This window comes from Nyctibius grandis, chromosome Z, assembly GCF_013368605.1.
Source record: "Nyctibius grandis isolate bNycGra1 chromosome Z, bNycGra1.pri, whole genome shotgun sequence".
Taxonomy (NCBI): Eukaryota; Metazoa; Chordata; class Aves; order Nyctibiiformes; family Nyctibiidae; genus Nyctibius; species Nyctibius grandis.
The window spans coordinates 24,709,489-24,725,360 of record NC_090695.1 but is presented as its reverse complement, the minus strand read 5'-3'; the positions used below and the strand labels follow the sequence as shown (position 1 = coordinate 24,725,360).

Here is a 15,872-nt window from a genome sequence, read left to right as displayed (position 1 = left end):
CAATGTCTTAATTTTAAATTCTTGTTCAGAATTAGTGCTTTGACAACTACTGTCACTGTTCAAGGTCTGCACGAAGCTTCAAACTGCATATTATCACCCACTGACAAACTCGACATTTTATGAAGAGCCCCTTCTCACACTGACTTATCCTCCTTACCCTGTGTAAATAAGTAACAATTCATTTTATAACCTTGACTTTAAAGTCCAGCCCTTCCGCCCTCTTTTTTCTTCTTCCTAAACAAGTGACAAAGAACAAGGAACCTGATTGAAGGGGTCCATTATGTATCAACTTAAAGAAAGGCAAAGTGATTGATGAAACTAGCAGTCACCTTCACTGCTAGCTACTGCACCTGTATCCTTTTTGTCAAATGACCTGAAAATCCTGCTGACAGTTTAACATTCACCACAAGGATACCCTCTCTAGTACTGTAGTTTTGAATATTTTTATTTGCTCAGAAATTCATGAGAACATTTTTTTAAGATGTAAGCACACATGTAAAATTAGTAGCAATTTGTATTTTCTTCCCAAGTATCTTGTGCTTTCTAACAGTTTACTTGGCAAAATTATTAAATAATACTTGCCAGTAACGTGGCAAACCACAGCTCCTCTCCAGGTGTCACACAGTTAAATCGTTCACATTATGATCACCTTTTCAGTAAAATTTGCCAACAGTGGTAAGAGAATCTCAGTTAATTTCCTTATCAGAGAAGAAAACAAGTTTCCAGATTTCAGACTAAGTTTCAGAGCTTTCAGCAACAACCATTCAAAAATGTAAACCCACTTTTTTTAGTTATTATTTTCAGTTTTTAAATAATATCTGGCTACTTTAATACAACTCTGTGTAAGCAGATCGAGTAGAACTTTCCTTTAGGCTCAAAAAGCTGAATAAAAATGCCAAACCCAACCATTCCTATGGTACTGGAGCTGGTCTGCTACTCTCTGCATGAAATAAAATTTTCACTGGGAAAGTGACAATTGAGAGGCAGGAAAATCTCAAAAATAATAATAAAAAAAGCTTCTTTACTCTGTGTGGGACACAGCACCATTTCCTTTGGGCATTTATTACCTGTTAAAAACCAATCTTTTGGTGAGTGGCAGTTCAGGGTTTTTGAGAGCAAGCTGCAATATTTCTTCGGGTCTGCAGAGTCATAATTAAAGCTGAACTGAGTGGAATTGGAGAGGGAAGGTCAGCGAGGTGTCGTATGAGAGATGAGGCTGGGCTGATGGGCACCAAATGAACAAATTATGATGGGCCCCACTCAATGTGATGAGGTCAAATGCTTGTTTCTACCCACTGACAGTTCAATTTCCCCGAAATGTCTCTCGGTTCTCTATGAGCTAATTATGAATGAAAAGTTATCAACTACCCCCACCAAAAAGAGCTTTCTTGGAGCTTTTAATGTCAAAATATTGTTAGAAACACATGCTGGCCCAGCTTTTTAGCCAAACAATACCCAGAATAATCTAAATACCGGTGGTGTTACACTATTTACTTTTTACCTGCAGTAACAGACGCCAAACATTCCTCAACTGCTATAAAACACACAAGTAAGTTTATAAAGCAAACCCATATTAATATTACCATTTATTATCAAAAGGTACCATGCTTACAGCTTTGTATAACTTAAGACACATAACTTTCAAATACTTCCATATAACTATTAATTTCCAATAAAATGTTGCTGGATTTTTAAAGTACCAATGCTCAGCTGTATTCCAGCATCCAGATTTCAGCACAACTCTAAAGTGACACATAAAAATGCATAGTTCTTTCACGGAGCCGCAGTTTTCAGAGTAGTCTCCTGATTGCCTTTGTGAAATACTATCTTTTGAAAATTCAAGCACGTATACTTCCAAAGTTTTAGATAAGCAGTAAACACAGAAATATTTAAATAGACTATTACAGAAGCTGGATCTTTGAAGTCAGAATACAGAAGCGAACGGACTTTAAAACCAGCAATTGAGAACAGGAGTGTCTGAGAAATTCCAGACTACTTATTTGCACAGACAGATAATTTTGAAGACTTTTTTTTGCCACAATTATTCGCTATTTCAAAGTTAAGAAATGACAGTAGTCTAATGCTTCGATTTAGAATGTTACCTGGCTTCCTTTTATTACAAAGCTGTTTCTATTTGACATGTTTACTTACGAGTCAGAAATTTTGAAGGGAACTCCTAAGAAGAGATGATCAGAATTTTACTTTGCAATGTATTTTTACATTCATACATGTACTACCCATGCACTTGGCACTGCACAAGATGGGACTGTGTGAAAGCATTAATTGTATCAACTTTTAAATCATACCAACTAATGCAACTGTTGCACACACATAGTTACAACAGGATGTAAAAGTCAGAGTGTACCTGATATATATTGATTTATAAACTAAACTTATTTTTCAGATGCTAAGAATATTACATAAAATGAGTGGGGATAATGTAAAGAAAAACTTTTAAGTCAGTGTTTTCTAAAAATTCAATATAATTTTCATTTCTTTAAAGAAACTGGCTAAAATAAGCAACTGCAAAAGAGTAACAGAAATCTCTAATCACAAAGTTCAAAGCAGTAATCTATGTGGCTAGCATATATAAATATAATATAAAAGTAAGCCTGAAAGTTTTCAGTACAGCACAGTAATACATTTATAACAGTTGCTGTCATTGTAGTCGGCATACTATCTTATTAGACACACTGTTGATCAAGTTTTATTACAAAAAAAAAAAGATGTGCTGCACAGAGTCTTCATGTTTAAGCAGAACAATTAAGAACAGAGAAATGCAGTTCATTCATTACCGAACCTTTTCAGGAAGTTGATTTTTTGTAATTCTTATTGTAATTGCATTGTTCTAATCCTGTATTATAAAGGCAGCTGCTTCCCCATCATGTGTACTTTCCTCGTTAATCCTGACTCAGTGAATTAACCTTTAATTACAGCCGTTAAAATTGAAATGAGCCTCTTGTCTGGCTGTGGCTGCCCCCTTCCAGTGCATAAGACTGATGAAAATTTTTAGGGTCAATGAATATGTCCCATGTCATGTCTGATAGATGCTAAAGATGTAAGGAGGTAAATGTTACCTTAGAAAGATGTGGTTGAGCTAGGTTTTACTGATAAAATAAAACAAAAAATATGGCTTAGGTTACTTCTCTGTGTGAGTTACACAGCATAACACACATACAGACACACTCTGCTTTACATACATTACCACACTACATATTTAAAGAATAACTTATGAAATCATCGTCATGCATTACACATGCTTATTTTTAAACCCTTAGCACCAACTCTGTTTACAGCAGTCCTATTTTAAGGAGCATATGTGTTTTTCATGTTGGAAAGAAAAAGAAGCATTACTTTAAATTCTCTCACAGATCTAAGCATTTAATTCTCAAAAAAAGTTGGCTTAGTTTTAAGGACAGTACTGACTTTTAATGGAAGGCAAAAAAAGATCAAGGGTCTCCTCATAGTAACTTAGCTAAAGGAGTTTCTTTTTTGCAACAAACCTCCCTCCCAATTTAACTTCTATTTTATAAATAGGATTTTAATATTGTAATTGCAGTTTATTTTGCAATTTTAGCACTTTGATTTTTAAATACAGTATTTGAATATTGGTTTAATCTTTTTTACTCCAAGATAACAAAACAGCAAAATAGCATTGAATCAGGAGCATGACTGTTAATTACAGACCTAGTTACTCAGAATACAATTTAATTAATATACAAGTTGCTAATTAATTATACATTATATTTATATAATTATACATTGTATATAATTTATAAACAGATATAATTTATATAATGTATACATTATATAAAAAAGCATAAATAAAAGACCCAATCTGGAGAATATCTAGTACTAAAACACACAGTAATCAACTAAATCAATGAGATTATACATAGTAATAACATAATATACCTCTCAGACTGGGCATACTATTATTTGGGCCAGTTTCTTCGATCAGAAACAGAAGAAAGACCATGTTTGAACTTCCAAATTAAATTCTCTAATTTATTTAAAAGAAAAGAAGTTGAAGGTTCTGAATTGTTAAGTGTAGAGCTTGTTAAGTATTAATGCATTTAATAAACATAAGATGGGTATTTTAAAGTCTTGAACACTAATCAAAATCACAAATATTGATAAATGGATTTCTAATTAAAGAATAAAGGTGAATTGACACTTTAAAAAACAGTCATACTTTTTTTTTCAACCTATCATTTTTAAAAGTATGTGGAAGCAATTTCTGAAAAGACATTATAACTTTCAAATATTTGATGTAACACATAAACTATGTTACCAATTTAAGAACACCCTCTTATTCAGCAAATTTATATAAACACAGAAAAATAAAATTAAGTATGCAGGAGGTCTTTGTTTCATTCCTTCTTCTGTCTTGGCAATGGTTAATATCTGCTGATGAGCAGCAGCATTCATTTGTAGATCTCCAAGTGCTTTCCCAAGGTGAGTAAGCATCATTATCATCATTTTTCAGGTGGAAAACTAAAAGATTAAGTTACTCCCTCCAGATCACACCGTTAGTAGTAAGCCAAAAATAGAACTCATCTTCCATATGTAACACCCAGTTCTGTATCCACTGGACCACGCTGCCTTCCCACAAGTATCAGTCACACCTAATCGCCTGCATAGCTGAATTTTGGGTGGCACTAAGAGAAAGCTGCTTTTTAACTCTTAAATTTAAGACTAAGCCTTTTCACTTGCTTCATTGGTACAAACTTTCCTAGGCATCCTATTAAATATGATAGTTGTAAAAAGTAGCTAAGCCTCATGCTAGTTACAAATCTTGTAGAGTAGGGGAAAATGGAGACAATGCAGATACTTTAAACTGTTCCACATGGAAAAAGCAACATCTTAAGAAATGAAGCTGGAAAGAAAACTACGCAAAACTCCAAAAGCATCTCTGCTCTATGTGCAAGTGTGGTCAACAATGCAAACAAGTTGTAAGCAAGCACGGGGATAGGATACACGTAGACTATCTTGTGGCACACTCCCCGCTTCACCTCCCCCCAGCAAACCTTCCCAATTTCAATCTTCATATAAAACGGTGCACTTCCGAAGAAGTATAATGAAAACATTTAATGCACAGGAAAAAGCTCTCCTGTGATGAGACACTAAAAGGATTAGACATTTCTTATAGGAAGCTGAAAAACAAGAGGGCAAATGGTAAACTATAAAAAATAATAAAATGATATAAAGGATACCCTAAGCCTGTGTTATCCTAACACAAAACCACAAAAGATAAAAAAACACAAAATGATAAAAGAGAAGATGTGGCTAACATTGAAAAACAATTTAAAAGAAACATCTTTTGTCCGAGTAAAAAATTTTAAAAGCGTCCTAAGAGAGATTGGATATATTTACAGAAATATAAAACTACTTACTTAAAAAACCACAGCAGTTAATCAAAATGTCTCTGAGAACACAGGGCAGAAGAGTACTAAGAATCTAGTCAAATCATCACACGCAGTCCACTGCTATCACAAGTGATTGCACTACATCTCTTTCGTGACATTAACAAGTTAATGTTTCTTCTGATACAGCCATTCCTGAGGTAAGAACTCAGACCAGCTTACATGAATGATAAATGTGTCTAGTTATAGAATAATTACTGCTAACAAAGCTCTGAAAAAATAAAACTCATTGGGTGCACGCCAATAACTACTTGGAAGAACTACTCTTCATTTCTCTACTGTAGGATTCTGCAAATTCTTAAGCACCTTTCATGCAAGCTGCATACCAGACTAGAGCCATGACATAAGCCATTATTGTAATCCTTGTGTTCCTGGTACTTCTAAGAAGAGATCCTTCACACAGGAAAAGAATATACTTCAGAGTCACTCTTAACACTTGCTATAGTGGAATTAGAAACAGACTAAATGGTCAAAGCAACCTAAACGATAAGAAAGTTTTCCCATGTAAAGACTACCTCAACGACTCAGAAATTAAAATACCATTTAAGGTGTTCTCCTATTCTGAAAATATATCTCGCTGAATATTGACGGAGTTCATGTTTACTATTTCTCAAGGAATTCTGTAAGTGTGCTCAATTTGAAATTAAATGCATTTATCACCTGGGTTGACAGGTCTGCAGCTCAACCTTGACTTTTGTCAAAAGCTATTATTTCTGCTCTATGCATCACCACTCTAAAGAAGTTCTCAAAGTGGATCTCAGTCAAAAGTTCTGTAGAAGAGACATGAGACAGAAAACAAGATGATTTACTTCTCCCTTCCTAAACAGCTTCTGTGGAACTCCAAGTAGTGGGGAACAATAAAAACATATAATTGGTAATAACTGCTATCAAGAGAATACACTGAACATGCCAAATAAAACCTTAGGAAGTGAAGTGGTACCAATTCTACAATTATACCATAATTCCATGTCCACAATAATTAATGGCAACACTAAATTGTTGCATCAAATATTTTTATAAGTACCTCCTCACCACAACAAGTTTTTCCCTCTTTTGCTACATGCTTTTATCATGAACTGCTCTTATTCAGCCTTAACTTTTTCCCCAAATTATCCTCTGTTTGGGGCAGGGGAAACAATCTTTTCCCCTCAAACCCTACTCAACTCAGCCCATAATTCCACACACTTTTTGCCCCATCCAACTGCTTCTGCCATCAGAGCTCATATCCAGCTGCCAGTTCTTCCTTGCATTAACACTGTTTGGAATCATAACAAATTTCTTGCTACCAAAGCAGTATTTCCTTCTCACTAATTTTACTTTTAAAAGTATGTGTCATTTTTACCATTTAATTATCGTATGCAGCTTACTCAGGGCTCTGCACATTTAGGAACGAGTTGCTTGTACATTTTTACCATCTAAAATCCTAATGAGAAAAGAACAGGTGGTTCAGCTTTTTTTCTCATCAGCTGTGTGATGGGTAGGAACAGATGATCACTCCCCTCTTCGGCTTCTTTCTGATTCCATAGCTCTCCTCTTCCTCCTCTCATCATTCTTCCTCAAAATATTATTTCCTGCAGCAGGTTATAACCCTCCCTGTCCTTGCATCATTCATGAGTCTTGCTTTCAGTTCCCTCTTCTCTCACTTTATAACCTCCCTTTAGGGAACAAGACCCATTTCCAGTGTTTTCAGATAACTGCTTTACACTGGCAGCTTGCAGCTTTCTCTCGCCTCCAATTTTTCATTGGCACCACATTTTCAAGTATCTTTCAAGCCTGCAAATGTATCCATCTAAAACTCAATCGACTCCAAATGCAGAGTTTTCCCAAGCACTTTGGTCTGACTTCTTTTGTGTTCACACCCCAAAAAGCCCCATAGTAGCCTCTAGTGACCTCAGTTACCTGGTTTGCTGAGACACCTGAAGATGTACTACATGTACCAGGGCAGAAGCATGCACAAGGGTTTACTGTTTTGCATCTAGTTGGAAGAAAGTTCTCCATAAATTACCAGAGAATTTAATTTTTCCTGGAACAAACTATAATATGCATGTAAGCATTTATATGAGGGAAATGTGCTATATGTAAACATGAATCATAAAAACATATGAGCCGCAGGACAAAGCATCAGAATGTGCACTGTAGTTTTCTATTCAAGGATATTTAGGTTTTGTAGGTTTAAAGAGACCCATACCATTACTGTAGAACCATTCTTATATTTATGTTTTCTATAATGTTCAGCAGCTATGAATGTGGAGTTACTATTCAATATATTCATTAATGACTTGGATGAGGGAATAGAGTGCACTGGCAGCAAGTTCGCTGATGACACAAAACTGGGAGGAGTGGCTGACACACCGGAAGGCTGCGCAGCCATTCAGAGAGACCTGGACAGGCTGGAGAGTTGGGCGGGGAGAAATTTAATGAAATATAACAAGGGCAAGTGTAGAGTCCTGCATCTGGGCAAGAACAACCCCATGTACCAGTACAAGTTGGGGGCAGACCTGTTGGAGACCAGCGTAGGGGAAAGGGACCTGGGGGTCCTAGTGGACAACAGGATGACCATGAGCCAGCAATGTGCCCTTGTGGCCAAGAAGGCCAATGGCATCCTGGGGTGTATTAGAAGGGGTGTGGTTAGCAGGTCAAGAGAGGTTCTCCTCCCCCTCTACTCTGCCCTGGTGAGGCCACATCTGGAATATTGTGTCCACTTCTGTGCCCCTCAGTTCAAGAAGGACAGGGAACTGCTAGAGAGAGTCCAGCGCAGAGCCACGAAGATGATTAAGGGGGTGGAACATCTCCCTTATGAGGAGAGGCTGAGGGAGCTGGGTCTCTTTAGCTTGGAGAAGAGGAGACTGAGGGGTGACCTCATTAATGTTTATAAATATGTAAAGGGCAAGTGTCATAAGGATGGAGCCAGGCTCTTCTCAGTGACATCCATTGACAGGACAAGGGGCAATGGGTGCAAGCTGGAACACAGGAGGTTCCTCATAAATAGGAGGAAAAACTTCTTTGCGGTGAGGGTAACTGAACACTGGAACAGGCTGCCCAGAGAGGTTGTGGAGTCTCCTTCTCTGGAGACATTCAAAACCCACCTGGACGCGTTCCTGTGTGATATGATCTAGGTAATCCTGCTCCGGCAGGGGGATTGGACTAGATGATCTTTCGAGGCCCCTTCCAATCCCTAACATTCTGTGATTCTGTTACAAGTTTTCTAAAAACTGTATCTAATCACAGTGCTGAACGATTTGAATAATAGATTGCCTGACACATTCCAAGCTAAGTGGCTGCTACATTTCTTTGATATTAGGGTCATATACTGTACTTATCTATTTTTACTCCATGCTCTCTATTGCCTAGTAATAAATTAATTTCTCACTGTTAGTTTGGCATGTGCCCTACAGTTAAATTCATTTTCTCTCCCATTGAAGGAGGAAAAAGTTTTCTGAAGTATGACAGCTATCCTCCTTATTTTTAGAATTAGTCATCACAGATTAAATTCAAAATACTATTTTAAGAGGGACACTCCCACATAAAGTCTTAAAAGCTGTTTTTATATTTTCATTTTTAGAAAATTACCTGATGGAGCTGAACAACATGTAACAATAGTTATTTAACTACTTGCATGCAAGACTTTTTACAATATATAGATACCATTTGAAAGAACAGTTTTTAACCTTACTGTTTAATTTTTCTTGCTTCCTGGTGCACAGAACTCAGCAAAGGAACTCATGTACATCTGCAATTACTACGAACAGCAGTGAGGGTTGAGCTTAGATCCGAAAACAGAAACCAGCCCAAAACATGCAATCACTATCCAGGCAGCAATAATTAGTTCTTAGGTGATTTGGGTTGTTTGTAGAGCAGGGAGTATGAGGAAATGTTGCAGCTTCTTTGCTGGTTACATGTTTTAGCAGCAACTCAGCAGTACCAAGAAAGAGGCATTTTGGAGAATCAACCCTTTCATGCAGAACTTCTTGCACTGTTTAGCCTATACCTTCTAGCTCTTTCTATCTAACACCTCTATTTCATTGCAGCTACCTTTTGAAGAATGGGCTGAAGCAATTCAGCAAACAAATAGTAGCAATCATGAGGAAAGTAAGCATGAATGCGGGAGTGAAACGTGTTCATGTACTGTAGATGATGAAAGGACTAAAGACATTGGCAAACAGGGGGTGTTCTCAAGTATTTGACATTACTGATTGCTACCTTTAATTTACCCTTGAAGATGGTAATTCTAAAGTAAAGTAAAGACACCAGAGTCATTCTTAAGCTAACCCAGAGCCAGGAAAACAGATGATTGCGTGTGTTTTGAGCTGTCAAAGCCATGAAGGATGGCAAAGCAGCAATTGTGGGATTGCAACCACGGGAATAACAACACAGTTGTAGTTAAACTCAGGCTTGCCACCTTAACGCTGCATACTGCACTGCAAAATAACACGGAAGAGAATTTCTGGCATTTTCAGACTATATGACAGGTGAATGACTACACATCAGGTAAAGTGACTGCATGACCACAGATTGTTACTGCTCTGCTTGAAATTTAAATTGCATCACAATTTTCTTAGATAAGGCTAATATCCAACATATTACCTGAAAGTCTAACTTTTCAACACCAAATTTTAATGCCTGTAGACATGAAATGGAATCCTCAGCTAAGATCTTTTATTTCTTGAGTCATATCATTCATGCACCTTCTTTATGTAAGACGTATTTGATTTTGCAAACATATCGCTCCCAAAGCCAGCACAAGTACTTTACCAGCAATTATTAAAGTTGCAGTGTAGGTTCTATATACCAGCCTCATGAGAAACAAGCCTAGGCTAAAAAATACTTGTGCCTCTGGTATTTTTTCTGGTCATTCCCATCCACTTTCACAAGGATAAGTATCCCATGTTGTACTGCGGCAATTCCTTATTAAATTGCAAATTTAAATTGGACACAGAAAATAACTAAAAAAAAACCAAACCAAAAAAACCCACAAACTACTATCCCCCAACAACGGAATGCCCTCTACCTCCATGACTTTACTAACCTTAATTATACCTATAGTTTTGAGATTCCCTAATGGAAAGAGCTACAAAGCAGAAAGCACTAGCAGAATGAATCATGACACATACTGATACACCACTGATTGTAAATCTATACCCTTTTTATTTGCACCCAGGGGCTATGCTTCATATACTCAGGAAAAATTACTTCCAAGTAGCAAAATGTAATAATTGGTGGCACATATGGTAAGCAAACAGGCTGAGGATTAACAGGTATGTGATTTTCTTGTAGTTTATTTTTGACAGTGCATCAACTAGATGATTTGAAGATTTGTATAGTTTGGACATTTAATTTGTGAATTAAAGTTTCCCTGAGGCAGAGAAAAAGACATTGAAAGAGAAGGTTAAAAATCCTTGAAGGCATCCTTCTCAGACAAGCAATACTCATACGTTCCTCCATGTTCCAGAATATAATTATTACAGATCAAAAGAAGCCACCAGACTTGCATGTAAACCAGAATTTCATACAAGACCTTTACAGGTGAAAGTACTTTAAAAAAATTACTTTAATGACTGCCTCAAAAAAATGTGAAATGCCTAAATTAAGACACACACACACCGCTCCCCCCCCACACCCACCCACACACCCCACGTTTTAAAGGCTACTTACATCAATGACTGATGAACTTGACAGACTTAATCCCTCTAGGTCTGCTGTTAAACTTGGGGAGAAAAGAGCTGCTGTAGGAACTGCCACAGGAGTTGTCACAGGACAGACTAGAAGTCAAAAAGCAATTGATACTTATCTTTAAAAAAATTTAAAATACTGGGAAGGACAATGAGCTATTTTCATTAAGTGTGAAAAGGTTTTACATCTTGATCTAATTATTTCACCATTGCATATAAGTTTCTCAATAGCAGAAGATTATTTTTTCAGCCATATAGCCACAATACTCAAAACAAAGAATGAAAAGGTAAGTAAAACTGATGTATGTATAGACCAAGTTATTTACATTAAAAATATTTTGCCCTCCTTTCCCATTTTTTCCTCTATTTTATTCTTCAGTCTGATCTATACTATGCAGCACATTTTCATTTACAAGTCATGTGCAAAGTACATATTAATGTAATTCTAACACGTGTTGCACCTATAGAAGTAAACTTGAAGAATGGCACTACAAAGCACAGCCAAAACCAAGTCTACCTACCCTTCCAAGGTTACATTTTAATCTGTTCTTCAAAATTGTGATTTTTAGTATCTTATTGTAGTATCAGAATTGGTTCATAGGTTGCACAGATGTTGTACAAATAACAACCATTGGCACCTGAGAAAATAAGCCCACTTTAACAGAAAACAAGTCCCAACATACAAAAATTCTCAAAATAAATGTGTTACATACCAATACATTCAAATTTAGAAACTATTTCTCAGTTATAAAACAAAATCACATATTGTGATAATTATGCTTAAAACTAAGTTGATAGTTAAGCAATTTTTTTTTTTTAGGAAGCTGGTACAATAAGTTAACAGAATAAATGTTTCAGACATTTAAAATTTAATGAATTAACTGAATTGAATTTATGCCATGGGAAAAATGAGGCTTTAATCAAGATACTTACAATCATCTAAATCTAAGAGAAACATGTCTTGTTTATTTGGAGTTTTTCTATCTTGTACTGGTTTTTCTTCTTTCTGTCAAAATACATAAATATTTAATCTTTTACCATATCAGCAAAAGAGAAGTCATTAGTACTTTCATAAAGCAAAGTGTATTTTCTCTGCTGTAAAAGAAAAATGTATTAATTTTCAGGACTCGGCATTCACCTAGTGAGAATTCACCTAGTGAGAAAGATTTCTTTGTACAGTTAAGCTGAACCTAAACTCCACATTTGAGTTACATTTACTCCTCTGAAGCCCATATTTTCTTTTAATGTTAATAATAGTTGGTACTCAAAGAAAACTTTTGGTGACGGATCAGACACTTCTGTTGAGACCATTAAAACAGAGACAAAAGCTTTTTTTTTGAAGACAAAAGACTTGGGTACTAACATTTCTGTTTTCATAAGAAAACAAATCCATTCAGTAATGAATTAGTGTTATTTGCACTTATCTAGGAGTATGGGATCCTGTTCCATCATTGACTGGGATTTTACTTAATTGCTGTACAAATAACAAGAAGTTGATTTTTCTCACCAAAAAAGTTTCAATTTCGAGCCTTAAGATGAGTTCTAATAATAAGGATTGGCAGTACTTTAAGTAAAGAGTAGAGCACTAACGGAGTAATCTCAGTGACAGCAAACAGAATATTTCAACAAAATTTGTTTAAATACAGCTAAATGAAAAGTTCTCAACCAATCTAAAAAGAGTGAGTGTCGGTCATACCTACAGAACGTGTCTAGACAGTGACGATTCAGGACAGAATTTAGTGTGTCACAGCTCAATATGGACTCCTAGTAGGGTGGCTTAGTAAAAAGGACTGATCTTTGGATGTAGCCAGAACCTGGACATGTGACCTGCTGGATGATCATCAGACAGTCTGTCTTCATGCTATTCCTACCCGTGCTTAAGCATCCTTCATCTGTATCAGCTGAAGAACTCCTTCTGCCTTTGCTCTCTCTGCTCTGGATCACTCACTGGACAGAAGGCTTTGTCATTCTTTCAGACAATTTGTCAACTCCCTTTAGACCTTGAGGCATTGCTCACTACCCAAGGTATTGCAAGTAATTTAAACATAGTTTTTCCAGGACTCCCACTTCTGTGAACCTTCTAGTTTACCAGTTTCCTCTTCAACAGCATGTGGCAACCAAATGCATATACGTAAATTATTCTTTTACCTTTTCCAATAAATGAACAGGTCTAAACAAATCAGTAAAACTCCATATGCCCATCCGGGCCTCCATTTCCTGAGCATTACTTGCAAGCTGTCACAGCTTCTTCAGGCACTCAGGACACAAATTCCCACAGGAGCTTGGAGCCCTCTCAGAAACGCTGCAGCTAGAATCACTTTCTTTGAGTATCACCACAGAATAAAATGACCCCTCTTTCTGAAGTTGCGTTCCTGTTCTTCTAGTCTCAGCCTCATGGCCCGTAGCAAACTAACAATAATGCCAAGCTTATTTTTTTCCTATTTTGGGAGAAATTCCTCGGTTCCCTCCAAAGAATATAGAAGAAACTAGCTAATGTTCTCACTATTTGAAGCCGTTGATGTTAATGACAGGCTTGACCTGAGCCAAAATGACATTGCTTATAGTTTTCTTCCAATAAACCCATGGCTCCAAGTATTTTTATAGCACCGTTTGGTGAATATTTAGCCCTGAATCACTGGTTCAGCTGTTACCAGCAGCACTTCCACTATAAACTATGTAGCACAACGTTTTTGCTAAACTACAAACTCTTCAGACACCGGAACATAGTAAAAGGAAATACAGTTAAACAAAATACATATATATTTTCAAAAAAATCCCCTCAATTTCCAAACTCTTTCACTCCCTACTGCCACCTATCCATAAGATACAGTTCTATCTTCAACTATTGTTAATGGTTATTTTTAGCTAGAGTTCTGGTTTTGTTAATTATTCCAGTAGAGATGGGATTTCTCCACTCCCTTTTAATACAGCCAACTGAAACCTATAAAAAGTGGCTCACCCACATGAGAGACTACAGCACAAGGATGACCATTTTGAATATGCTTCAGTTCTGCCAATGGCAGCATTGCTAGGTCAAGATGTTTAAAAAAAATAGGAGTCATATCCAAGAAATCCTCTTACTGTTAATCTGTTTACTGAAGACACTTAAGATAGGACATTCTGTGTCACAAACAACACCAATAGCATGCTTTTCTGTTATTTATTTTGCCATTCTAAAGTAGTTACTAAGTACATATCACAAAGCTTGATATGTAATTTTATAAGAGAAAATGCATTTCTGCACTGGTATTATTTTGAATCTACTATGTAATTAGTCTTTCAAAATGGGGAAAAAATCCTTCAAGAGAATTTATTTCTTATACTTCAAAATAAAATAAAATGGTCCTAAGATAAGGCACAAGTACATAATCATTACACCAAGGTAATGCATGGTAAGAAAAACTTCCACTGCACACTTTATCCAAATACCGTACTTAAGTACATCAGTTTACTGTAAAAAAAAAAAACAAACCCCAAAAAAGCCCACAAAAAAAACAAAGAAAAATCCTACCATCTGAGAAATGTAAAATCAGAAGCTAACTAAATCAAGATAAAGCTAATGTTGAAGTATGATCACTTCTTATTTTCTACTTCAGCCAAGTGTGTCAAGCTTAAGTAAATATTCAGCTACTTATATGTGTGTGTATGCATGCCATATATACACATAAACACACAAATATTATCATATTCATATGTATATTCCTATATATGGGTATATATATTAATTGTGTGCAATTCTGTACAAAACATCAAAGAAATCTATTTACATGGGTCTTGCCTATTACAGACATGATTATTTTTTCATTTGGTTTTTCAAAGAAAAGAAAATTATTTGCTTTCTAGGAATAATAAACAGCCAATGACTGCAACAAACGCTACCAACAGATATTTCTATTGAATGAAAAAAGCTTTGCATTCCAAGTCAAGACAATAAAAAGGCTCTCACGTGTCTGGCATTTCTCTGTAACATATTTTTTCACCTTTTTTCTTGAAACTAGGTCTACAATATAACCCAAACAGTTTCCTACCAAGAGAGCCCGCTATGGGAAAAGCAGCATACTGAACAAAGAATTTAAGCTATATTCCATCAAACATTTCTCCATTTGCAATTCATCTTGGTAATAGAGATAGAACCTGGTAAATGCATATAGAACTTGAAGCAGGAGATTTCTCTTGCTCAATGCATAATTCATGTGCTCCGCCTGCAAAGTGTGTAAAATGAGAATTTCACACCGCAGCATGAGCCACGGAGCTGCAGAGAAAAGGCAGATGAAATCATATTTTGCCGTGTGAATTTTATTTCTTATCCTCCCAATATTTATACAAAACCATCATTGACAATCCAAATGCATTGACAGATCACCCACTGTTTTCATTGTGTTAGCACTTGAAAAGAGATCAGGCAGAAAGATAGACAATTTGTTTTTGTATATTTTTTAAACAGTGGATCAGGTTTTTAACAGTTGAGTGACTGTTATTATACTTGTATAAGGAGGTCAACAGTAGCTGATTTTAAAATGCCACTGTAGAGACATCTACTTATACACACATCATCCTCAAATCTGCATTTTAGCTCTACAGTATTTATGCCTACAGTGTAGTATGTATGTGAACACCTCCAACTACCCGTATTTCAAAATGATATAAAACATTGCAGTACAAGAGAGTGACTTTTCTATTCACTGCAGCTCAACTACAGTGAACACAACAGCTTTTTAAAAATGATTCTTCAAGAGAAAAAATATGAAAGCATTAACAATGTATTCAGGAAAAATAA

The 15,872-nt window shown here is 36.1% G+C and overlaps 1 protein-coding gene across 3 annotated transcripts in view; it reads right to left on the bottom strand.

The window, feature by feature from the left end:
• The window catches only part of AP3B1 (adaptor related protein complex 3 subunit beta 1), a 178,651-nt gene that overhangs the window by 46,614 nt on the left and 116,165 nt on the right, over positions 1-15,872 (bottom strand). For all 3 annotated transcript variants that reach the window (XM_068422056.1, XM_068422055.1, XM_068422057.1), the window contains 2 exons: positions 12,029-12,101; positions 11,079-11,185 (listed from right to left, as the gene is read on the bottom strand). In XM_068422056.1, coding sequence (XP_068278157.1) covers positions 11,079-11,185; positions 12,029-12,101 — 180 coding nt within the window. The remainder of the gene's footprint in view (positions 1-11,078; positions 11,186-12,028; positions 12,102-15,872) is intronic.